The sequence below is a fragment of the Onychomys torridus genome, chromosome 7, assembly GCF_903995425.1.
Source record: "Onychomys torridus chromosome 7, mOncTor1.1, whole genome shotgun sequence".
Taxonomy (NCBI): domain Eukaryota; kingdom Metazoa; phylum Chordata; class Mammalia; order Rodentia; family Cricetidae; genus Onychomys; species Onychomys torridus.
The window spans coordinates 66182112-66208514 of record NC_050449.1 but is presented as its reverse complement, the minus strand read 5'-3'; the positions used below and the strand labels follow the sequence as shown (position 1 = coordinate 66208514).

The 26403-nt window shown below is 41.4% G+C and overlaps 1 protein-coding gene across 2 annotated transcripts in view; it reads right to left on the bottom strand.

The window, feature by feature from the left end:
• Positions 1-10099: 10099 nt before the first annotated feature.
• The window catches only part of Rfx7 (regulatory factor X7), a 96675-nt gene continuing 80371 nt past the window's right edge, over positions 10100-26403 (bottom strand). For both annotated transcript variants that reach the window (XM_036192372.1, XM_036192371.1), the window contains exons 6-10: positions 25641-25757; positions 23523-23607; positions 22376-22583; positions 17887-18182; positions 10100-16293 (exon numbers count right to left, since the gene is read on the bottom strand). In XM_036192372.1, the coding sequence (XP_036048265.1) occupies positions 13027-16293; positions 17887-18182; positions 22376-22583; positions 23523-23607; positions 25641-25757 (3973 nt within the window). In that variant the 3' untranslated portion in view covers positions 10100-13026. The remainder of the gene's footprint in view (positions 16294-17886; positions 18183-22375; positions 22584-23522; positions 23608-25640; positions 25758-26403) is intronic.

The following is a 26403-nucleotide window of genomic DNA, read 5'->3' as shown; positions in this document are numbered from 1 at the left end:
GAATTACAGGCGTGTGCCACCACCACCCGGCAGGTTTCACAGTTTCTAAGGGCTTGTTCCTGCTGGGGACCCATGATTTTCTCCCTTCAGGAATGGGACTATGAAAGTGACCATATTTTCATATTAATTTGAAACACAAGGTTTAAAATTATTTGTATATTATTGAGGCTGAAGAACACTTTAAAGGGCTGAAGAGATGGCTCAGAGGTTAAGAGCACTGGCTGATCTTCCAGAGGTCCTGAGTTCAATTCCCAGCAACCACATGGTGGCTCACAACCATAATGAGATCTGGTGCCCTCTTCTGGCCTGCAAGCATATATATAGGCAGAACACTGTATACATAATAATAATAAAAAAGAGAATTCTATAAAGTCTGTAATATTCCCGTAACAATCAATTAATTTATATATTATTCATACTTCTCGTTCTTTTAGAGTAGTGGTTCTCAACCTGTGGATCCTCTGGATAGTCTGGGCTCCCTGAGGTGGATAAGGGGTTACTAAGAGGCAGGAGGAAATAGTTTCTTACTTTGCCCATCCAAAGCCTCAAACTGTACTAAGTTAATGGAAGATTCTGCACAGTGCTCAAGAAATGTTAGTCTCTTTTCCTCTCCTAAGGTGGAGCTCACCGTCCATCCATAAGACCACCATATTCAGAGGAGAAGAGACAGGGGCTTATCTGATTGTTAAAGTGAAACACAGGCCTACATTGAATCCTCCTGGAAAAATCAAAGCATTTATCAAAAAAATATATATTTGGATAGCACAAATTCATATTTTGACTGTATGCTGTGGACTCAGTTACCAAATTAAAAACACAAAATTAAACCTCTCACTTAATTTTCTTTCAGTTTGAAGATGTTCTCGACTTATACAGTAAAATGGTGGCTTAATAAAAAATGAGCTTAATGCAAATATTTAGCCTCCTCCCAGAAAGACCATATGGCTACTGTCCCATCAGTTAAAAACTCTGTTAAAAGCAATAAGGGTGACCATCTGTTGGGGCTGGCAAAGAAAGTAACGTATTTCAAAATGCAAACACATCCCAATTTCCCCCTGCAGATCTGAAGGCAGGCATCTTGGCTATAGATGATCTGGATTGAACATGTAGTCTGGGAATCTTAGACAATGCCCATTCCACGTATTTGCAATTACAGAGAACAATTTCTTAGCTTAGTGCTCTTCCCGCCCCACTTCCGAGTCTCAGTGACTTTTCTACTGCCGTGACAAGACCCGAGGACCAAGGCACTAATAGAAGAAAGCACTTCATTCGGGGTCCACTGTTCCAGAAAGTTAGAGTCCATGACCATCATGACAGGCAGCTCGGCAGCAGGCAGCATGGTGCTGGAGAAATAGCTGAGAACTTATATCTGATCCACAAGTACAAGGCAGAGAGAGAGAGGGAGACAGAGACAGACAGACAGAGAAGGGCAGAGGGAGGGAGAGGGAGAGCTAACTGGGCATGGCATAGAGTGTTGTAGAATATTAGTTAAAGATGTGCTACATTTGTTTAGTGATATAAAGATGTATTGCATTCTTTTGTTTTGTTTTTCAAGACAGGGTTTCTCTGTTGACAGTGCTGGCTGTCCTGGAATTCACTTTGTAGACCAGGCTGTCCTGGAACTCACAGAGATCTACTCACCTCTGCCTCCTCAGTGCTGGGATCAAAGGCGTGCACCACCATTGCCTGGCTATACTGCATTCTTTTAAGTTGCATTTGTTTAACTCTGTGAAGCTGGGTTAATTTGACTGTCTAAAACACCTGAATGGTCTAATAAAGAGCTAAATGGCCAATAGCAAGATAGGAGAAAGGATAGAGGCTGGCAGGCAGAGAGAATAAATAGGAGGAGAAATCTGGGAGGAGAGGAAAGAGTGAGAAAAAGAAAGGGCCAGCCACCCAGACACACAGCCAGACACAGAATAAGAAGGAAAGAAAAGATATACAGAAATAGAGAAAGGTAAAAGCCCAGAGTCAAAAGGTAGATGAGATGATTTAAGAAAAGCTGGTAAGAAATAAGCCAAGCTAAGGCCAGGCATTTATAAGTAATAATAAGACATCATGTGATTTATTTGGGAGCTGGGTGGCAGGCCCCCCAAAAGAACCTAGGAATAAAAAATAACCAACTACAATAAACTTTTGAAACTTCAAAGCCTACCCCCGGTGACACACCTCCTCCAGCAAAACTATACTTCCTAATCCTTCCCAAACAGTTCTAACAATTGTGGATCAAGCATTCAAATATATGAGCTTATGGGGGACATATTCAAACTACCTTTATTTTGTCTTTCTTTTTCTCCCTCCCTCTCTTCCTCCCTCCCTCCCTCCCTCCTTCTCTCCCTCCCTCCCTTCCTTCCTGTCTGTCTTCCCCCTCCCTCCCACTCTCTTCCTCTCTTCTTTCCCCTGTGTCAATGTGAGTTTATGTGCATCACATACATTCAGGAATTCAGAGGCCAGAAGCCTATGTTGGATCCCCTGGAACTGGAGGTGCTTCTGAGCCATCATGTGGGTGCTGGGACCCACACCCAGGTCCTCTGTAAAGGTGGGCCTTGTACACCTCCCGTCTCTCTCCTTTCTCATCCCCGGGGACCAGTCTCGGCCCCCTTCTCTCCCCTCCCCCTCAATAAACCTATGTGAGCCCTGTTATATGGTGTGACTCCTTCCCACGGTTTTAAAATACAACACTGGCTCCTAGTTGGGGAAGGGACCCTGGCACCTGGTTCACCCACAACAGTCCTACTTTTCCCACCTAACGAATGGGACTCTCCATTCAACACCGGCAATTGGTAAGACCCCTCCTTCTGGCCATTTCCCAAGAATGAAGCTTCATTTCTCGAGCACAGTCCTAGCCTTCTGGCTTTTCTCGAAGTCCTGGTACCAGGCAGGTGACTGTGTCTCACTCAGGCCCCTAGCCCAACGGCCCCTGCTTTTTTGGATGATGGGCCACTGAGCAGCTTGTGCCTACTGGTCAGTCCTTGCTGAATCTCTAGCATCCTAGAGATTCCAGCCCTTGGACCTTCTCCACCTCACTCATCGAAAATGCACCTACTACCCTATCTAGCACCTGATTTAAGGGCTTAACTTATCTGTCTTTGCAGTCAGACTTGGTTCCATAAAATGGCCTCTTACGAGCACCCCATATCCCAGTATTTCACAGGACCTTTGTCACTTCTGCCAGCGATCTGATAGACAGATACCCTACTTTCAAGCTTTCTCTTACCAAGTCCCTACTCTGATGTAGCCTTTCACTCTTTCTTTGCTCTCCCTGTCCCTCAGATCTTTGCATCAACTCTGTTGTGTTGTGGTGTGTTTGCTTAGTGACATACCTTGGCAGGGACGGCCAAAGGAACCCACTTCTCACTATTGACCCAACCTGCCTGCCACGCGCAGCAGATCTGCTCTTTCACCTGCAACAAATCTGCTTTCTCAGTCACCAACAGCTTTGTCTTCCATTCAATACCACCCGCCTCTGACCATTGCCCTGGAAGTGAGGCTTCATTTCTCGAGTACAGTCCTTTCCTCGCCTTCTGTCTTTTCTTGAGTGCTGGTACCAGGCGACTGTGTCTCTCTAGGGCTCTTAGCCCTCACTCCTATTCTTGTGCGGCAGCGCACTGAACAGCTTGTGTGCACTTCCTCTGGCCCTCGCTCTTTGCTCGACAGAACGTTGAGCGACTTGTACCATTCTCTCTGCCTCATCCTTGGGCACTGTGTCACACATCTCCTTGATCCCATTGGGATGCCTTTTGGAGGAGGCTCATTGACCATTCTTTGACCAGGCGGTTGGGGAACTGAGAAAGAACTCTCCATTTTCTTCTCTGTTCCTTGCTCTAAGACCTGCTTGTGTCTGTCTCCTCTTCCTCTAAATGCTGTTTGCTGCAATGTGCGAGTCAGAGACGGAGAAGCCAGCTTCATCTTGCACAGCACACACCGGTTACTCAACTCCTGTTTAATTCTGTGTGTATGTGCATGTAACTATTAACAGCACAGCACACACCGGTTACTCGACTCCTGTTTAATTCTGTGTGTATGTGCATGTAACTATTAACAGCAACCACGTGGCTCTCCTCTGTCTTGGCTGGTGACCTCATCATGATTTCTTGTGAGCTCCGGGGAGTTGACTTGGACCCATCTGAACAGCATCTTGCCAGGTTCAATTGGTGCCAGATGGTTCCACAGAGCCTGACTATCAAAGTGAAACAGCCAGCTACCCCAGGACGTGGCCAGCACCCTAGTTTTCTCAGGTCCCACAAAGATAATCACTGCCCCCCAGGCCAGCAGGAAGCAGTCCCCGCCTCACCTGCTACCCCTTTCTAACTCATCTTTTTATAATAAACAAAAGGGAGGAATGTTGGCATTTAGGCATCTGTACTGGCCTGCCCTTAGAGTCCTGACAGGATAGACCTCAGCTGCAGCCACTAAGAGCCCCTGTGTGCACTCGCTACATTTCCTTATAAAAGGCGGGCCTTGTACATCTCCCATCTCTCCTTTCTCTTTCCCTTCCCCGGGGACCACTCTCTGCCTCCTTCTCTCCCCTTTCCTCAATAAACCTCCTTTGAGGGCCCCATTATATGGTGTGACTCCTTCCTGCCATTTTTAAAAATACTACAACATCCCCAGCCCCAAAAGTACTTTTGAAAAAGAGAGCAGAGCCTGAGTAAGATCAGAGACAAGTATTGTGCTTTATCCAGGAAAGAGCAAGTTTGGCAAGACAAGATTTGAAAGATAAAAGTGCAAAGTATGTACTGCACATAACTTTCTTTAGCACTCAGCCCTACCCACTTCTCAAAAGGTTTGAAGAAGCCGACTGCTCAGCACCCTCAGAAGGAGCCTGGATTTTGACTTACATCCTTTAAGTCTATTATTTGATAGAAAATGGGGGATGATTAAAAAACTGTTTTTCATGGAATCCTATTCAAATACAGAGTAAAAACCAAATTTGAACCACGATGAACCTGCACAAATTCATGCAGATTAAATAACTGTCTCGATTTTAAGTAACATTCTGGCTGACTTCTACCCCTCTCCCATCATCTCCTCTTCCCCAGGGCATTCTGTGTTCACCTATGTATTTCAGCGTGAATATATAAAAAAGATAGATGCTATTTACTGTTTTGGTGCCCCCCCAGCCCCCAGACAGGGTTTCTTTGTTTCCTTGGCTGTACTGGAACCTACTCTGTAGACTAGGCTAGCTTAAAGGTGTGTGCCACTATGCCTAACAGATGGGTATTATCGTATAATCAAAATGCCCTTAGGACACCCAATAATCCCTCAGTATCCACGAGTAACAAGTCTTTATTCAAATTTCCTCAACTCTTCAGTTTCACATTGTTTGTTTTGAAACAGGGTCTCACTGTGTAGCTTTGGCTGGACTGGAACTCAGAGGTCTACCTGATACTGCCTCTCTAGAGCTGGATTGAGGGTGGAAAAATATTTCTTAAAATATTTTATTATTAATTTATTTTTTGAGGAATAAGCCAGCAGTTAAGAGCACTTGCTGATCTTAAAAAGGACCCAGGTTTGGTTCCCAGTACCTGTATGGCGGTTTACAACCACCCGAACCTCTAGTTCTATGGAAACCCAATGCTCTCCCTTAGCCTCTGTGGACACAGACATTCAGGCAAGACTCATACACATAAGATTAAAAAAGGGAAAATCTTTACAAACAACAAAAAACCAGAAAAATATGGGGCTGGAGAGATGGCTCAGCGGTTAAGAGCACTGGCTGTTCTTCCAGAGGTCCTGAGTTCAACTCCCAGCAACCACATGGTGGCTCCCAACCACCTGTAGTTAGATCTGGTGCCCTCTTCTGGCCTGTAGACATACATGCAGGTATAACACTATATACATAATAAATAAGTCTTTTTTTTTCTTTTTAATATTACAGCAGTACTCTTTATGAAACATTGATAAATTTCTTAGGTATTAAATGGGAGACATGCCACTGGGTGTAGTGGTCTATGCCTTTAATCCCAGCACTCCAGAGGCAGAGACAGGCAGGTCTCTATGAGTTTCAGGATAGGCAAGGCTGTCACACAGAGAAACCCTGTCTTGGAAAAACCACCAAAAATAAACAAATAAATTGGGGAAGTGTAATGAGATTTGTGGAAGACATATTTCTTTCATTTTCTTTTTTGTTGGTTTTTCAAAACAGGGTTCTTCTGTGTAATAGTACTGGCTGTCCTGGAACTCATTTTGTAGACCAGGCTGGCCTCGAACTCACAGAGATCCCCCTGCCTTAAACAAACAAACAAACAAACCCAAAGAAGCCAGAAAAATAAACCACAGGTAAAATCTACAGGCAATGAGGAGAAAAATAAAAGGTTGAAAGGCAGAAGAACGAAGAGAAATACCGTCATAAAAGTCAACTCCTTCTTAATTTTTAAGGTCGAATGAATTCAGAGGAGCCAGCAGGCAGGTGAGCAAGCACGCTACTGTACACCTCAAGGTTCGGACTGGGCTTTAAGAGGGGGCTGTTCTGGTTCTACCTCCTACTGCTCCGACACCTTCATCCTTTCATCTCTGAAACACAATCTTCTCCTGTGAAAAGCAACATTCTTCCAGGACTGTTATAGTCAGGAAATGAGAACATATGTGAAATATTTAGTATAGGACCTAATGCAAAGAAATACTCTACACAGGGCAGCAAGGCCATTCATTCTTCATGATAGATTTTTACTTATTAAAAACTGGGTTGGGGGCTGGAGAGAAGGCTCAGAGGTTAAGAGCACTGTTTGCTCTTCCAGAGGTCCTGAGTTCAATTCCCAGCAACCACATGGTGGCTCACAACCATCTGTAATGAGATCTGGCGCCCTCTTCTGGCCTAAAGGATACATGCAGACAGAACACTGTATACATAATAAATTAATCTTAAAAAAAAAAAAAAAAACTGGGTTGGGGATTTAGCTCAGTGGTAGAGTGCTTGCCTAGCAAGCGCAAGGCCCTGGGTTTGATCCTCAACTCAAAGGAAAAAAAAAAAAAGAAAAAGGAAAAAACAACCAAAAAAAAAAAAAAAAAAAAAAAAAAAGGAACCTCCCCCCCAAAGTTTTCCCTTCTCTCCAAGAAAAAGTACTTCTAAGGGGAAGTTTTTTTTTTTTGTTGTTGTTGTTCCCTTTTGGTTTTTTGAGATAGGGTTTCTCTGTGCAATAGCTTTGGCTGTCCTAGAACTAACTTTCTCTCTCTCTCTCTCTCTCTCTCTCTCTCTCTCTCTCTCTCTCTCCAGGGTTTATCTGGGTAGCTTTGGTGCTTGTCCTGGAATTTCCTCTGGAGACCAGCCTGGTCTCAAACTCAGAGATCTGCCTGGCCCTGCCTCCCGAGTGCTGGATTAAAGGTGTTCACCACCACTGCCTGGCTAGAACTCTCTTTGTAGACCAGGCTGGTCTCGAACTCACAGAGATCTGCCTGCCTCTACCTCTGCAGTGCTGGGATTAAAGGTGTGTGCCACTATTGCCCATCTGGGAAGTCTTTCTTGAATATCTTTGTCTTCACTTCCTTCTCTGTAAGATTATTAACTCTAGAGGAGGAATACATTAAAAAAAATTTACATTATATATGTTCCAATTAACAAACTTGTAATATGCTGTTTATTATATATATGTAATAAGATGTCATCTACTGCAGTTAATAGGAATGGAGACAATTTGTAGTTTTGAGAATACTACCCAATTTGTCAGTTTATAGAGAAGGGTGGATAGCAGTTAACAGCTTATATCAGTGAACTTCTAAATGAAGCCTTAAGAACCGTTGGCCTCTCAAGAAACCAACCAACCAACCAACAACCAACCAAAAAAGCCCTGCAGTGTGGCGGATGCCTTTAATTCCAGTACCCTGGAGACAGAGGCAGGTGGATCTCTGTGAGTTCAAGGCCAGCCTGGTCTACAGAGCGAGTTCCAGGACAGCCAAGGCTACACAAAGAAAGTCTTGAAAAACCAGAACCAAACAAAAACCCTTAGCCTCATTCTTGCCTTCTCTCCTTTCCTTCTACACAGCATGTTATGTAGGCAGCTTGGTAATTAATTCTTTACCAGGCTTTGAGCTCTCCAAGAGTGGGCTCAATATCTTAAGCAGCTGGAAAGATGGCCGGAGCAATTAAGAGCACACCACTGCTCTCACAGAGGTCGCAGGCTCAGTTCCCAGCACCATGCGACTCTAGCTCCAGGAGACCCAGCATTCTCCTTTGGGCTCTGTGAGTGCCAGCACATATGGATGGACATACAGATGCACATGCACACACATAAAAACAAATACTTAAAATGCTCATTGATCTTACTCAACTGTTGTTTTCCTTTTGACCACTAATGGTTTCCTTCCAAAGATGAAGTCCTCAATTTTTTTAAAGATTTATTATGTATACAGTGTTTGGCCTGCATGTGTCCCTGTGGGCCAGAAGAGGGCACCAGATGGTTGTGAGCCACCATGTGGTTACTGGGAATTGAACTCAGAACCTTTGAACAGCAGCCAGTGCTCTTATTCTCTGAGCCATCTCTCCAGCTCATCCTTGATATTTTTAGGTTATGAAATTTAAGATTACAGTATATTTACTTATTGTGTGTACATGTCCACCACAGTGCGCCTGTGGAAGTCAGAGGACAACTTGTGGAACTCATTCTCTTTTTACTACTTGGGTCCTGGTAACTGAACTTAGACTGGGGGTACCTTTACCTTTACCTGCTGAACCATCTTGATGGCCCAATAGATGCCCACATGCCACAGGAAGCAGGCTCCTCTTCCAACCTTGAATAATAAACCAATAATCTAGCAAACTGGCTTTTTAGGGTGGATAGCAGTGAACAGCTTTTTGCTTGTCCAGTGAGACTAGGATGGTGTGTAGAATGACTAACTGGGGAATTCTGGATTTTTCTCTGATAAAGGCAGTAAGAACTGCTGTTATGACCCTTGGGATGAAGAAGGCCATACTTAAGCTACAGAAACCACAGTGACTATGACGGACACAAAACCGAAGCTGGTGGTGAAAGAACTGAAAACAGAGGCCAGAACTGGCTGCGCAAACAAACCAGTGAGTGAACTCCTTGAGCTTCTGTCTGCAGCTCTACTTTCCAGGGCTGAAGTCTCCATCTAGTGCCCAAACTCATCGGCTGAGGAAATCTTCCTGCCTTACCACCCCAGTGGTTGGGGCTACAGGCTACGACTTCCGACACTAACATTGTTAAGAGAACAGCTAAATTTCCCTATGGCTTGAGGCAGTTTTAGACTTCATACTTTAAGTAACACCCAGGCGGTTCCTTGCTTTTGTCTTGAGAGATTGATTTTTTTTCAGGGTTACTTCCATTTCCAAGTGCTTTGGAGTTTTGGTTTGTAGGTTCAATCTATGTGGGAGCCTTCCTATATAGTTGACCCACCTCCTTTCTCAATCTGTACTCTCCTTTGTGACTGCCCCCTGTCCAACGTGGGAGTTTTCCTGTGTTTTACTCACCTTCCTTCTCAGTTTTCACTTCCTTTGTGACTGCTTCCAGCTGACTAATCTTAGGGATCTAGCTGAGGGGTGTCAGATATTCATAGATCTGTATATACAGGGAAGTAGGCTGTTTTATTCAGAACATGTCTAGGATATGTTATAGTCCCGGATGCTGGTTCTTGACGATTCTGTATCAAAGTAACCAAGTTCCATCCTAGACTCTGGTTCCCTGTCTTTGTAGTAGCTGAAGTTTCTGGTGTCTTCTGCCTCTTTTGTAGAGCCATGGCCTGTGTCCTGGCTTACAATTTCTGTACATTTAATATATCTGGGACTTGAAAATTTCATTTTTGTATTCAATTCTCCTGAAATACAGCAACATAGATAGTCCCCAACCTGACACATGAAAGCAAATCCACATCAAAGAACAAATGAAAGGATGGCCTTTCGCCAACAGAAACTCTACGCATGTACCACTGGCGACAAATCTCCAGTGAATAATGCAATCCCAGAGAATGGAGAAAGAGCAAGCTGTCAGCTCTCTTGGATCAGCAGAGATGTGGCATGTTTTGCCTTGTACCCATTTTACAGTTTCACCAGTTCAAGGGAAATATAGCATCAGGTACATATTTATAAAATGGCAAATTGCCCATAAAAATACACCCCATAAATCATCTTAACATCCAGTCAGTATAATATAAAACGTTTTTAATTGTTTTTGAAAACATTTAAAAAACAATTTGAGCACTTTGAATAAGAAAAGAGAACTGAAATGCTACTGCGATGTCCACTACTGTAATCTCAGCAGGTACAAGAGACAACAAAGCACCGGGGCTGACTCTGCACTAAATGAGACACACAACAGGGCTGGCTTTTGTCGCCTCTGGTGTAGTAAGCACACTGTAGTACAAGACTGTTATCCGAACCTCAGATGCACTGCACAAAACACGCTCCTTCCTGCTCAGTTCAAAAGTCAGTGCTTATTGCAATTATATGCAAAAGTATTTACTTCATGAAGTCTTATCATGATAAAACAGTATGCAAAATGTTTTAAACATCAAAACAATGAAAAAAATCCCAAGAAAAAAACATATTCAACAACAACTAAGCAGAATTAGTAAACATTAAAAAAGCAAAATAACCTGTGAATAACTATGCTCACCTGGTTAACACAGAGCCAGTTTCAATACAGCCAAGAGGGGAAAAAAAGTGGTTACAGGATTACCTAGTACTGTACAAGATAAGTCAAGAACACTCATGCACATTTTGTGATCATGTATTAACATGGTGAAGCAAACTAAACTTAATTCTTCCTGCTGTAATATTCTCATGTAAGAGAATAAGAAATAGAAATATCTCATTGAGATCAGTGCACATTGCTACATAAGACAATTTCATCTGTCACTTTGATGATATTTTGTCTTTTCATAATGAAACACATTTAAAAATTTTAATCTGTGGACTGTACTGGTTGCATTTATCCTAAGAGATGTGCCTACCACAGGTTCAACAAATTTAGTGCAATATATGAACCCCAAAAAGTTTGCTGGACGAATTCAGCCAAATTTAAAGAGTTTGCTGCAATACTGTACACAGGGGGTTAAAAATCCTCCAGTCTCTATACTTTTTTTTTTTTTATCAAAAAAGATTTCCATTATTTTTATATTAGTAGGAAGCTAACAATGTAAACAGGGATTAGAATGGCCTCAAAGTCTCCTTTTCAGAGTACCTCACTGAGAAAGGCTCCCATCATCTGTTAGAAGAAATCACAGTCTCCTTTGGGTATTACATACTTTGGTGTGCAGTAGTGCTGTGTCTCAATGTACAGTGAAGAAATAACTAGTATCAAGAGAAAAATCTAACAAATCATTAAACCAAATTAACAGCAAACACACACATATGCCAGTAACTAGGACATATCCATAGATAAACCTCTGAGCCAACTCTAGCACCATTGATTTATTAGAATATGTTAATACCCTACTCTTCAAACCTGTTGAACAATGGACCCTTATTAAATTAACTCTTCCATCATATTTAATATTCGGATTGCAGTCTTCTGATTTATTTTTGAATTAAGGTAAAGAAAAGTTTGGCTAGGTTCAGGAGAGTACAGTGAATGGTTTCATGTTAGCTTTTAAGAACTTAAGGTTAACTTTAATCTCTTTGAAAATTACCTTGAAACTCACTTAAATGAAGCTGCCCACTAGTTTTGTGTTAACATGAAATTCATAAATACTATTCATAAACAAAAATGGGAGCCATAGAGAAACACTTTAAAACAAATCCTGAGTGCTTTACTTCTTTTGCAACCGTGTCCATCACAATAAATAAGTTAAGCAAGTAATAAGATGCTCCTCTTCTTCAAGTACTATTATCACCCTCTTTGTTTTATCAGAGATACAAAGGTCTGAGGCTACACCTCATATGAGGAAATGCTTTTTTGCTGGGCTCTTAACATTATCTCTTTCCTGCTTGGTGTTCTGCAAAGGATCCATGATCAAACTGCATTACTACATTCCGAGAAGCGAGGGAGTGAGCGAGCTGAGGAAAGCCGACCACTAAAGGACACCATGGCGACAGCATTAAAGTCAGTCTTTAGTAGAACTGCAGTATGTACACAGAGCTATGGTGAAGAAACTAAGAAAAAGCCTCTACTGCCTTCTAACACTCCAGTCTCAACAAGCAAATAATAAAACACGAGACAGTTTTCTAACATGCTTGTACTTCTGCTATTAGATTTCAATGTCATCAAGTGTGTGTGTGTGTGTGTGTGTGTGTGTGTGTGTGTGTGTGTGTGTAAGAAATAGGGAGGGGAGGGAAGGAGAGGAAGAGGGAAGGGAAATTGGAGTGGGAGGGAGAGGGGAAGAAGAGGGACAGGAAGAGAGGAGAGCCAAAGTGTGTGAGCTAGAGAGCTCCATTTTAAAAGCCACCTTTTAAAATTGGACTAACGCAATGTCACAAAAAAATGGCTACTAGGTTTCCTCTAAAACTTTAGTGCAGCTTTTACTCTCCTTAATTAACATGTTTTCCATTATCTTCTCCTACATAAGCCCTTCATTGTGGGGGTAAATGGTACCAAAGCCCCAGAAAGTCCTACAGATTTCTCATCCTACAGTAGCTTCATGTTTCAAGCTTAAATATTTATAATAACCTGAATATTATCCCTGTTTTAAGGAAGACTCTCTTGCCTACAGTTTACCTTAGCTATGATTTCATACCTAAAAGATAATGCCAACAAAAAAACAGCCTATGACTAAAAATGGATGGTTTCTTTTAAATTCTTTGTAGATCAACTGATGAATTAAAATAAACTTATATAAAATAAAAACCCAGAATGCTCTTGTAAAAAGCTGGATTCTTTACTAGCAAATGTGATTAAATGGGGAACATTATAAAATTTAAAACCTAATACTTGCTCTACAGCCTACTGTCTTCAGAAACTTGTCCAGAACTGAGGCAAGTCTAACCATTTCCTACTGAAGAAGAAACCACTTCTGCAGCAAACGCTTTTAAAAGGTCACAATTAATAGTGTTTCTGCTGCGGGAGGCACTTCCATTAAGACAAATACAATACATATGTCTTTAGATACAGTGTGCTACATATTATAAAACACAATTTATCCCAACATTTCAACAGTAGGATGGTCCTTGCTTTCTATCCATTCAAAACCTGATGAAGTCATAGAGTTCATTGACTCACTGCAAATCTGTTGAAACAGTGGGTCATTCTTTAATTCTTCCAGTGTGGCTTCATCATCCTGTCCCTGCTGGCGACCTGGATCAAACAGTAGATTTGGGTCTAAGGTGTTCAAATCATTGATGCTGCCTGAGAGGTCAGAAGACAACCTGATGTCGCTAGGGAAATCAGATGCAGTGTTGGTGAGCTCAGATGCTACCTGACCTCCCAGCTGCTGGCTGGTTTGCAGGTTGTCTCCACTCAACAGATCTTTAACAGTGCTATTGAAATCTAATTGCTGTTCTCCAATTTCAGATTGTGCTTGATTATCTCCAGGAGAAAAACTGATCTGATCGGTGCTATTACTTTTGGTGAGGTAAGATGGTGTTTGGAATTCATAAACAGAAGTGCTGGAATCAATCATATTTTGTGAATTGGCACTAGGAAAAACAGAGGACGTTTCCAAAATCTGAGTGAGATTCATCCGGGCTGTATAATTGGAGGGCATGTTGTTTATTCCCAAACCTCTCACTGCATCATCATTGTCAGAATCGAGTTTACTCAACAAAACATTAGTGATTTTTTTACTGTTTGTTTGCTTCTGCAGAGCATTTGGGAAAGCTGTCTGCATCATGACAGTCAAGGGAACTGACTGACTTCTTTGAGCTATGTTGTTGGCACATGCATCTGTGTGAACATTTGTGAAAACATGAACTTCTGGGGTTACTGGACTTCCAAAGGGAGTTACATTAGACCGTGGGATATTAGACACAGGATAGAGGGTGCTTCCACTAAGATTCCGCTGGCGATGGACAGCAGGGCTCACACTCCGGCACCTGAAGTTGCTGCTGGCAGATGAATTAGTTCCTTTGTTATCAAGAGGAGCAGGGACTGCAAACCCTTCTTGCTTGTTGGTGTTGATAGTGGCACCTTGATGCTGCACAGGAGAGACGGGAGTCAAACGACCAAAGTGAGTGTCATGGTGTCTGGACTGAGACTGGTATGACTGTCCAGGCACAGCAAAGGCATGGGGTTTCCTGAAACGATCTTCTACTAGTTCCTGATAGCTTGGGAGAATGCCATGGCCAGAAACTGATGAATTACCAACCCCACCATACCCATTATTCATCCATTCAAGCTTGGTTTTATCAGGGTGTGTGGCCATGGGTCTTTGCATTGGTTTCACAGGACTGCTTGAGACAATGCTGGCATCATGATAAGCCATACTGGAGCTTATTGGGGTGAATGCAAATGGATTCCTGCACTCAACAGGGCTTGGAGGGACGCTACTGCTGCAGTTAGAATGCGGAGTACCAATGGGTGTGTGTCGGCTACTTCCTAAAGCACTATCCACAGGGGTTGTCTGGGCAAGCCTGGAGCAAGGGCTCTCCCGTGATAGACTCTGAGACCCAGCAATCATTTCAGAGGTTGGGGTTGGGGTTGGGGTTGGTGTAGGAGTGGGTGTGGGTGTGGGTGTAGGTGTGTGAATTGGAGTGCCATTGCTATGGATTGGATGATAGAAGTGGGTACTGGAAGCATGAGAGGACATTGGAGCTCCTGGAGTTACTGACTGACTCTGAAGGGTCATTCCTAAGCAGTTACCATAAGAATGTGAATTATTCATGGACATCTGCTGCTCCATTAGCACCAGCTCTTCCACAATGCTATCTTGTGTAAGTTCATCATCAAAAGGAAAGTAGCTTTCATTTGTCTGGGAAACAGAGGACTCAAACTCTTTCAGTTCGGACTGCAGTGGCAACTGGTCTGAAGACTGTGCTTGTATTTGACTCAAAGAAGATTCTGGGATCCGGCTATGTAGCTGCTGGCTGTATGAGTCCTGTGGCATCCCTTCTAATTCCCAAACAGATTTCTCTAAATCATGGATATCAGAATGCTCAGGCATTGTCATAACACTAATATCTTGCTGTTGTTCACAGCTGGCGGCTATGAAGTCAGAATCCTTAGGAACTTGTTGCCATTCGTTAGGATTAAAGCTGCCATCTGATTTTGACTCATGGTCCAAGAGAAAGACACTCCCTTCAAGTTTTACTTTTACATCTGGAGACGATGATGGTGTCGTTTGCTGCTCCAGGACTGATTCATTGGCAACCAGAGTAGGGTTCAAGGGCTGATCCTCTGTAACGTGTGAACCGACACTGACTGACACCTTGTTTGGAATCTGAGCACCTGCTGTTGAACTTTCTGTTTTCCCTGAATGTGGAACCTTTTGGTCCTTCTGGACAGTGCCTGGTTTCTGACCTTCTATGGTAACTGCAGAAAGCTGTTCCACAATTGGTTTCTTTACAGGGGGCACCTGAGACTCTTGCAGTGTGGCAGACAGTCGTTTTCTTGGACTTTTAGTGCATAATTTAGGGTCTTTATTTGCTGAGTCACCATTAGATGGTGAGCTGGTGCTGGTGAAGTTCTGAGTAGCAACCGAGAGAGTAACAGTGCTTTGATTATTGCCTGCTGAGATGCCTGGCAGAATTTCATTACAGCGACTTTTACATTTGGTCCTCTGGTCACAGACCTTCGTTGCTTTTACTTCAATGACACCTTCATTGGAAGGTTTTGGCGCTGCTCCATCTGTACTACTTTTCTGCCCCCAAAGGGCACTAGGTGTTGTGAGGGGAGCTTTAGTGCCCTCAGAGTTCTCTTGGCACTGCAGAGGATGCTCATCTGATGAACCTTCTGGTTCCATTTTGACTTCCACAGCAGAAGCTGCCCCAGTGCTGCTGGCCCTAGACCCAGGAGACTGAAGGGAAACGACAGAACCATTCTTGATCTGAGGAACGCTCCTTGGTTCCTCAGTTGTTCCAGCAGCACTGCTGACTGAGGCAGAGTGTTTCAGAGGGGCATTACTGTTACTGGGTGTGAGGGATATTGTTGTCATTTTCACCACATTTAGAGAGCTCATGTGTGATGCAGGTACAACGGCAGTCTTGATGGGACTGCTAGTAAAGAGCACAGTTGTGGGCGAGCGGATGGTGAGCGCACTGGTGTTTGCTGGCTTGGGTAGGATCTGAGGGTAGCGGTGCCGTGCAGAACGGTCCCCACCAGGACTGGCTGGAACGTTCTGAGGAGTCTTTGGTGTCTGTTTCACAGACTGCATGTGCTGAGTGACCACCTGCACATTGAGGGGAAGAACCTTGCCATCAGGAGAACTCATTGGACTTGGTGAAGTTACTAACTGCCTGGTCCGCTGGACCTGAAAAAACGTAGAAAAGACAAAGTCCACTTTAATAGGTCTAGGATACAACAGTATGTTGTACATCTACATAGTATTAAAGGATTTATTAAATGTTAATTAAAAAGAAGTAAGGTGGTTTTAATGTTAGAAGAGAGTTCTTTGGGGTCATTCTGTAAAAAGTAGACCCACAAATATGTTAACAAATATAGCCATAATGTAACAAAGTTATGAAATATAGTAATACACGGGGAAAAACTAGGTTACTTCCCAGTTGACAGAACAAACTACTCATATCTATGGTAAATACTTGCCTAGCTAGTGGGTTAGTGAGGTTACAGGGAAAAGGGCCACAATCATGAAGAAAGGCGAAGTATCTACCGGAATCTGTTCTAAGAAGACAGCTCACTCCTAGGGAGGCTTACAGAGTCTTAAAAACTACCAAGGATAAGGAGGCCCTAGACAAAACTGAGATCTCCTGAAGTCTGTTCCCCAGTGGACAATATAGGTATCAGCTATTTGAAGTTTTAATGGAATAGCAATGATAAAGATACTTATATGGAGAAGAAAAACAAGAGAAAATATTCCCTTAATACCAATAATAATGAAAGGTTATTACTTTACTTTAGAAAGATACACTTGCATTTGAAAAGTCCCTTTACTATGTTAGTTGTGTGATAGTAACCTGAACAATATTCTACTCCTAAATCTATCCAGCTAACCACAGAAGCAGGCTCACATTAAATTATAAAATCATTAACAGGGCTGGAGAGATGGCTCAATGGTTAAGAGCACAGACTGCTCTTCCAGAGGTCCTGAGTTCAGATCCCAGCAACCACATGGTGGCTCACAACTACCTGTAATAAGATCTGGTGCCCTCTTCTGGCCTGCAAGGACATATGCAGACAGAACACTGTATGTATAAATAAATAAATCTTTAAAAAAAATTCATTAACACTATATTCTAATTTGATCTACTTTAATATTCAGAACACTTAGGCTCCCAAAAATTTATGATTATATATTTTTTTCTTTTTTTTTTTTTTTTTTGAGACAGGGTTTCTGTGTGTAGCTTTGAGCCTTTCCTGGATCTCACTCTGTAGCCCAGGCTAGCCTCAAACTCACAGAGATCCACGTGGCTCTGCTTCCCCGAGTGCTGGGATTAAAGGCAAAGGCGTGTGCCACCACTGCCCAGCTGATTATATTTTCTTGACTCAGCCAGAGATAAAACAACTTTGAAATGGATTTATTCTAACTCAAGTTCTGACTGGTTATATGTACACCTTAAAAATCTTCATCCTTTCTTTCTTTTTTTTCTTGGAGCTGGGGATCAAACCCAGGGCCTTGAGCTTGCTAGGCAAGCGCTCTACCACTGAGCTAAATCTCCAACCCACAAATCTTCATCCTTCTATCTTCCCTTCTGTTAGGTTTAGAGTTTGCTTTTTATCAGCAATACACATTTAAAATGAAAGACAAACAACCAAAGGGGAGTCTGGTCATAAAGCCAGTTTATGATTATAGCTACACATACCCTTGCCTTCTCACCTGCCACCTCTAATAAAATAAATGACTTCTCAGCATCTCAGTAAGGCCAAACTCTAGTAATAATATTACCGGAATGGGACTAGGGACAGCTGCCACCACAATTCCAATGGGCTGGGGAGAAAGGATAGCAGGGTTTCCATTGGGTAGACTAGCCACTCCGTTAGCTGTAGTGCCTTCTGGCTTTTTTGCTGAGGAGTCTCCTGGCAATGGGGATTGTAGTTTCTGTTCTTGCTGCTTTTTTTGAATTTTCCGTTGCAACTGTTGCTTAGCATCAATTGGAGATGGCAAAGTCTTTACTTGAGGTTGAAAAGAATTACTTTCAGCTGTAGGTACAAAAGCAGAAGGCTGGGGAATTCCTTTAAGTCCTGAAAATAAACACAAAGGAAAGCTAAAATAAATGCTATCTTTTGTGGAAAACCATATTACTCAAGTTTCTTTGAGTATGTAGCTAGCTAGCTACGAAAAAAACAACTAAGCCAGCATATTGTAATTCACATCTTAGTTACAAAGCAAAGTAATAGACTTCCATTTATAAATATTTGTCAGCAAGATTTTGACATCCTAAAATATGATTTGACCAGGGCAGTTTCAGTTAGGTAAACAATGGCAAACAATTTTAAAAGATTAGCTATATCATAAATTTGGGGACACAAAAATACATGCCAATAGAACATTTTTACATTGTATTAGATGCCAGCAAGTTTTCTTATCCCTTTCTGTAATTAGGATGAAATTAATAAATTTCATAATTTTAATATTCAGCCCATAAGGATAACCTAATAAATATTCATTAAAACCACTCCATAGCCTAGAAAAATTTATGTGGTGAAAACAAGTTTTTAATCTTACCAGAAATTCACAAAAATATGAACCATTATTTTAATTGTTACTTTATGGTTATTCCAGTGTGACCTAGAGGAATTAAGAAGCAGAATTTCTAATGTTAAGGCATTTTGAAAAGTGTTACTAAGATAACTTTTAAATAGAGTAGCAAGATAGCAGAAAAAAAGCAAGATCAATTTTAAGAAAACTGAGTATGTAACAAAAGCCCTTTTACAAAGCTCGTTCTGTACTTGGGAAGGGGCACTAAAGGTAGTAGGAAGTTCCCATATGCTGTGGAGGAGCAGGGGAGCCTGCTCTGGCACCTTGCTTCCTGTCCCCTGCCCTGCTCTTCATCTCTCTAGTTACAGCCACAACAGGGTGCGGGCAGGGAAGGAAGGCTGGAAGACAGAAAGACACTGGAGCTCTCTTCTGCAAACTCTGATCGGTAATCCTTCAGTTTTGATCCTCTCCCTTTCTTTGAAATAATGTAATTATTGTTTTTCCTATTTGAACTCAGCCTCGCTGCTTCCTCTGGCTCTGTCTCAGCTTTCTTTCCAGCACTTGCACCCAGGAAAACCTCTGCCAATGGCTCACAGCTTCCTGTCTTGTCTTCTTTCCAGAGTCTCTGAACAGGAATGAGTTCCAAGCAGCTGACTCACAAAAATGACATTTGTAACAACCTGTCCTTACTATATCTATAAAAAAAATTAATTTACCTTCAAAGGATGAAAATATTTATCACAAATATTCTTTTAAAAGTTTACTGAATTAAGAACAAAATATCAAGTGATTTAAAGAGTTTTCAGTAATGATTAACTGGCAAAAAGTTCGGTGTCCCCATAAATTGCTTTTAAATATGGAAATCACCTCTTCATATGTATAATTTTTAGCACATTTTAAAGATTTATTATTTGATGTGTATGAATGTTCTGTCTTCCTGTATGTGCATTATGTGCACGCCTGGTACCTGCAAAGGTCAGAAGAGGGCTTCAGATCTCCTGGGACAGGGTTACAGATGGTTGTGAGCGGACATGTGGGTCTTGGGAATAGAACCTAGGTTCTCTGCAAGAACAACATGTGCTCTTAACTGCTGAGCCATCTCTCCACTTCACACTTATTCCTCAAAAATTCCTTTATTCTCTTTTGGTCAGTCTTGCAAATAATGGGAAACAGATGGAGCCGCCTCTTCCATAAGAACTCTAAGCTCTATCCACAGAGGTGCCTTCCCACTATCAGTGGAGATAGTGAAGGCTCCACACCCCTCAAAGTCTTATTTATCCAGATGATAAGAAGGTAGTATGAAATAACTGAGGCACCCTGGGCTTTGGAGATAGGCAACAGGCTTTCAATCCTGGCTGCATTACTTATCTGGCCAAGGATAAACTATTTTATGTCCCAAAGTCTGTTTCCTAGAATGAAACCACCTATTTCGCAAGCCTACTTGGAAATTAAGGGAGGTAACATATATGTGAGCTCCTCAGCTACAAACACTGGGCTTACTAAGCACCACCGTGCTTGAGTCTTTTGCTCATATACAGTTCACATTCAGGGAGGAAAAGCTATGACTAGCTACTGTGAGAGGCTGTTTTGCTGATACTGGTTCTCAACTGGTAGTAAAGTGAGGAGGAGAGAAGACACACACACACACACACACACACCACACACACACACCACACACACGCACACACACACGCACACACCACACACACACACACACACACACACCACACACACACACACACACACACACACACACACACACCACAAACAGAAATTCTCTTCAGGATAAATGTATTGCAGATTTAAAAATAGTTTTAACTTAGAAGAATTATCTTGGAAATCAAATTTATGTTAATATTCTGTTCACAGAAATAATTTTCTAAAGTAAAGTAATGTAATATATTCACTCTATAACCTCAGGTATAACTGAAATAAGGCATTTAAAATTTTCCATTAGAATTGATACCATATACACAGCAATTAATTAGGAGTGCATCAGATATTTCAATAATAATATTAATTGCTAAAACTGTCAGTTCTAAAAACTTCTCTTTGAATTAAAATTCTCACTTAAATGCCCTTAAAAATATTTCTTGGGTTGGAGAGATGGCTCAGCAGTTAAAGGCACTGGCTATTCTTCCAGAGGACCTGGGTTCAATTCCTAGCATCCACATGGCAGCTCTCAACTGTTTGTAACTCTAGATCCAGGGGACCCGACACCCTCACACAGAAATACGTGAGGGCAAAACACCAATGTACATAAAATAAAAATAGATAAATAAAAAAAAAATTTCTCTTGCAGCCAGATGTGGTAAACTCTTTGGAGACAGAGGTAGGAGGGTTTCTATGAGTCCCAGGACAGCCTAGGCACTATACAATAGAGACCCTGTCTAAAAACAAACAGCCGGGCGGTGGTGGCGCACGCCTTTAATCCCAGCACTTGGGAGGCCAGCCTGGTCTACAGAGTGAGATCCAGGAAAGGCGCAAAGCTACACAGAGAAACCCTGTCTCGAAAAACCAAAACCAAAACAACAAAAAAACCCAAAAAACAAAACCAAACAAACAAACAAACAAAATAAAAACAAAACTCTTGCTATTTTATAGTACTACTTCAAAAAGTTTATTATTTATGGAACCAGGTAATCAGTCATGGTGTTCAAGACTGTTTTATTTATAAGTTTAATTTCTGGGATAGAAGCCTAACATTTTAAATTTTAAAATTTAATCTCATTTTACTTTTTAACATCTAACTAATTTAGACACATAGAATATTCTTTACATTTAAAAATAGCCATCTTTTTTTTTTAATTGAAAAAAAGTATTGCCGGGCAGTGGTGGATCATTTCCCTCTTAAAACTTTGAACAGGAATTCCAAGGCACATTGTATCTTTCCTGATATGTGACAAAAGACAATTCACACAGTTCTCTCACGTTCTTGTTTCAAAGATCAGATAAAACAATAACTGAATTAGTCTTTCAACGCAGCTTGGTCTTGAGTATAATGCCCATTTAAAATGTTACACTTGTGCTGGGTATGGTGGTGCACTCCTTTAATCCCAGCACTCGGGAGGCAGAGGCAGGCAGATCTTTAAGTTCGAGGCCAGCCTGGTCTATAAAGTGAGTTCCAGGACAGCCAGTGCTGTTACACAGAGAAACCTGGTCCCCCCAAAACAACAAATACACAAACAAACAAACAAAGAAACAAACAGTATTATAGGGAAATTCAAATAGTTTATTCCAGCAGAGCAATATACAAAAGTATAGGATTAAGCTCTACAATTTTTATTTTATTTTATTTTATTTTGGAGTTGAGGATCGAACCCCGGGCCTTGCGCTTGCTAGGCAAGCACTCTACCACTGAGCTAAATCCCCAACCCCTAAGCTCTACAATTTAACAATATAGTTTTCATTTTGTTGGCTTAATAAAACATCTGTATTTAGTGTGAACTAGAATAACAATGAACTCATGAAGCTTTTTGGTCAAATTCTGCATTAATGAATTTTTAAACTTTATTCACTTATTTATGGATGCACATGCGCCATGACTGCATGGAGAGGTCACAGGACAACTTGCAGGAGGGAGTCAGTTATCTGCCTCCACCATGCAGGTTCTGAGGTTTGAACTCAGATCAGGAGGCTTGGCAGCAAGTGCCCTTATGTACTGTGCCATCTTACTGGCCCCCAGCTCTCCTTTTGCTGTCAGCTCTAAGTATAGCAATGCGGTCAGTTTCCATACCTGCTGGTGCTGCTGCCATCACAGTCAGAGCTGCCATTGACTTGGTGCCTATATAGTGACTCTTTACAAGGAAGTGGGCTAATTCCAAGACCGTGTCAAATGGCTGGCTTAACACTTTCTGGGCCCACTCACACACAAGACGGCAAGCAGAAGAGATAACTTCTTCATCAATATTTTGAAGCTGCCCAGATGGTTCAATTCCTTCCAACTATATAAAGCAAAGAGGAAAAGTTAACTTTATAAAGTAATAACAACAATAATAATAATTTCAGAGAAATGAAGTACATTGAAGATATGTATTCTTATGGAAAGATACAACATACATCTCATGTGAAAACAGTATATAGGAGCTGTTGGTAGACACGTAACAGCTTTGCCTATAGAGGGAATCAGTAAAGAACAGTCAGTCAAGTGCAGGGTGAATATAGCAGTTTAAATGGCTACAACGTGGTGTGGTGGCATACATCTTTAATTCCAGCACTTGAGAGGCAGAGGCAGGTGGATCTCTGTGAGTTCACAGCCACTGTAGTCCATATAGTGAGTTCCAGGACAGACAGGGCTATAGAGAGTCTCTGTCTCAAAACAACAACCACAACAAACAAAAATCCAACCAAAAAAAATGGCAGCTAGATACAAACAGATGCTTTTGGTAGTTCTAAAGCTTTAGTATCAATAAAAACTATATAAATATAAATATATATATTCTAAGACAGGGTTTTTCTGTGTAGCTCTGCGCCTTTCCTGGAACTCAACCTGTAGCCCAGGCCCTGGGTTCAATCCCCAGCTCAAAACAAAATAAACAAACAAAAAAACCCAACTATATTGCTTAGTAGTCCTGTTTTCTTTTCTAGAGAGGTCATACTATAGATATCCTACAAATTTTCTTTCCTTATGCAAATAAGCATCATCAATATATACTATGGACTTATCTACAAATTAGTAATCTAATTAGGTCTTTCTTTTTGAGTTTCATGTTTATGTAGGTCATTTTTGCAAGCACCTTTTGGCTACTGTGGGTGATTTTTCTTTCCCTCTTCTCAATTATTTGTAGACAGAACAGTTCTCAGTTTCTGACTTTAACCAGGATATTGTACAGAATGCATTCAACTAAATGTACATTTATTAAAACAAAAGGTAGAATCCTTACTCCATCTCCAGTTTTATGAAAGTCAAGGTTGGGCAGTGTTGGCATATGAACAAAAGCTTTTTTCCTTAGTCCACTGTAGCAATATGTGATACACAGTTAAGGTTGAAACCACTTTAAATTAAATGGGCTGCCTATACAGACAGCACCTGAGAAGGAACTGTACATGAAATAACAATGGAATCACCAGGAGGCAACACTTACGTTTTGAATTTGTCAGTAAAAACACAATTTACTATCATGCTTTCAAAACGAAACATTTCTTGTAGAATGTTCAGTATTACTGTCTTAAGTGAAAGGAGTAAATGTTCCCACTGTGCAGTGCCAGCCACCGGTAACACGCAGGTCAAAGAAGGAAGCAGCAGATGGAAACCTGGCAAAGGGATGGGAAACTGGAGTCCAGGGCATAGGGACAAAAGCAGCTCTTAAGAGGATCACAAGGGCTTTAACCTTACATTTCTTTTTCCACTGAAACATACAGGATTATCACCTGTAACATGCCAACGGCACATCAAGACCTTTCCGATCTGTCTTCTGGAAACAAGGGTAGAGTGGTTCAAACGCACCTGTGACTCCTTTAGAAAGGCAGCCTTCCCCCAGCCCTTTCTCTCACCACCACAGGAGCTAATTTAAGGCCTAAAAAAGGTCAAGAGCTAACTAAGCAAGGAAGACATGAATGCATTTCTAATAGAAGATAGTCTCTATTTTACAATCTTCTAGGAGCAGAAAAACCTTTAGTAAATTCTTAAATTTCCTCCCCTTACTTCTGTTTGCTTACATATATTTCTCTGTCACAAGAAGGGCCTTTTCTATGCTCCCCTTTAATGGGTGCCAGAAAAATAAAGTGAATATTGATCTTTCATTACAAGACAATTCTGAGTGTATTAACATCATCATTTATTTATTTATCACATCTTCACTTGTTTATTCATTTATCTGTGTGTCTGTCTATCTATTTATTACCAGGCAGATTCCCATGTTTCTGAAATAGAGAAGAAAAAGAAGATAAGCTAACATCTTTTTTCCACCTTTTTAAAAAGATTTTATCTTTATTATGTATACAGCATGTTTGACTGCATGCTAGAAGAGGGCACCAGATCTCATTACAGATGGTTGTGAGCCACGATGTGGGTGCTGGGAATTGAACTCAGGACCTCTTAAAGAGCAGTCAGTGCTCTTATTCTCTGAGCCATCTCTCCAGCACCCCCCCCCCCCTTTGAGCTAAGGATCGAACCCAGGGCCTTGCGCTTGCTAGGCAAGCGCTCTACCACTGAGCTAAATCCCCAACCCTTTTTTTCCACTTTTATTGATAAAATTTACAGTTACTAAATACATCATTTCTTAATTTTTATTGTTAATGCAAAGGTGATTGGATAGAAAAGTGATAAGCAGGGCTGGAAAGATGGCTCAGTGCTTAGAAGCACTTGCAGCTCTTAAAGAGAACCTGGGTTGGGTTCCCAGAACCCACCCTTTGAGGTTTACAGCTACCTGTAACTCCAGTTCCAGAGAATATAACACTTTCTCCTGTCCTCTAAGGACACATGCACAGGGATACACACAAAAATATGAATAAAATAGATAAAATAGTGAAAATGATAAAAAATAAAATCTAGGCTGGGTGGTGGTGGCACATGCCTTTAACCCCAGCACTTGGGAGGCAGAGCCAGGTGGATGGATCTCTGTGAGTTTGAGGCCAGCCTGGTCTACAGAGTGAGATCCAGAACAGGCACCAAAAACTACACAGAGAAACCTTGTCCCAAAAAAACCAAAACCAAAACAAAAAAAGTGTGTGTGTGTGTGTGGGGCTGAGAGTGTAGCTCAGTGGAAAAGCGCTTGCCTTGCATGCACTGAGGCCCAAGGTTCAATCCCCACTACTGTCAAATAATAAAGCTATCAGAAAAAAAGATAAAATCTATCAGAATCTTAATAAACTCAAAAACCACTTGCTATTTTTTATGTAGTTTGGTAACAGCTAGGGGAAATATCATTTGTAGTTATTCTTCTAAAGATTTTTAGCTGTTTATTTGTTGATTTACATTTATTTCTAAATGTAGTTGCCAACTGAGCTACAATAGCAGATGGGCCAAAAGAGGTTACTGATAGCATTCTGATAAAGGATATTTAGATTTGCCTCTAGTGCCCAAACGGCGTGCCTTCATGTTTGGAAATACGTTTTTCATGATTTTTCCAAAGTCAGCAGCACTTAATGGATGGTAGCCAAGATTGTCACAATAGCTCCTGCAAAAGAAGGACAGACCAATTAAAAAGTGACAGAATTCAGCATCACACAGTATGGTGTTACTTCAGTACACTCTGGTAAATAAAAGTGAAGCAATCAGGATAATTTATAAACAATCACTCTTGAGAGCTGCACATTAAATTCAGACTGAATTTGCTGGATTCATCACTCTAAAGGTCTACAGCACTGTTTTCAACAGCATCTGGTTAAACTTGGGGTCCTAAATGTACTCATGTAAGCTCATCTAGCAGGGTTATAATTTCTACAAATACAGCAAGTTCACACAGATAACTTTCAGTCTCACATCATCAATGTCAGTCATCAACGTTAATGCCATGAGATGGTTTAAACACGGAAACATGGTATGTGAACTAAAAGAGACATTAGAGATGATCCGTACATTTTTATTCCACTGGTAAGGCTGACAACAAGGGCAATGTGAGGTCCTGAAGGTCCAGAGTCACCTTTTCCCTTTGTATCCCTTTAGTTTTGTGAAAGCTTAGAATGAGAAAGGAATTCAGTTGAACAGCTTAACTTCTTGTTACACACAGAAACAACTATACTGTTAAAATAGTGAGTTACCTCACCTGAGTCCCTCCCTGATTAAGACAACTCTACTGTAAGGTGGCCTGCCTCTCTAGATTT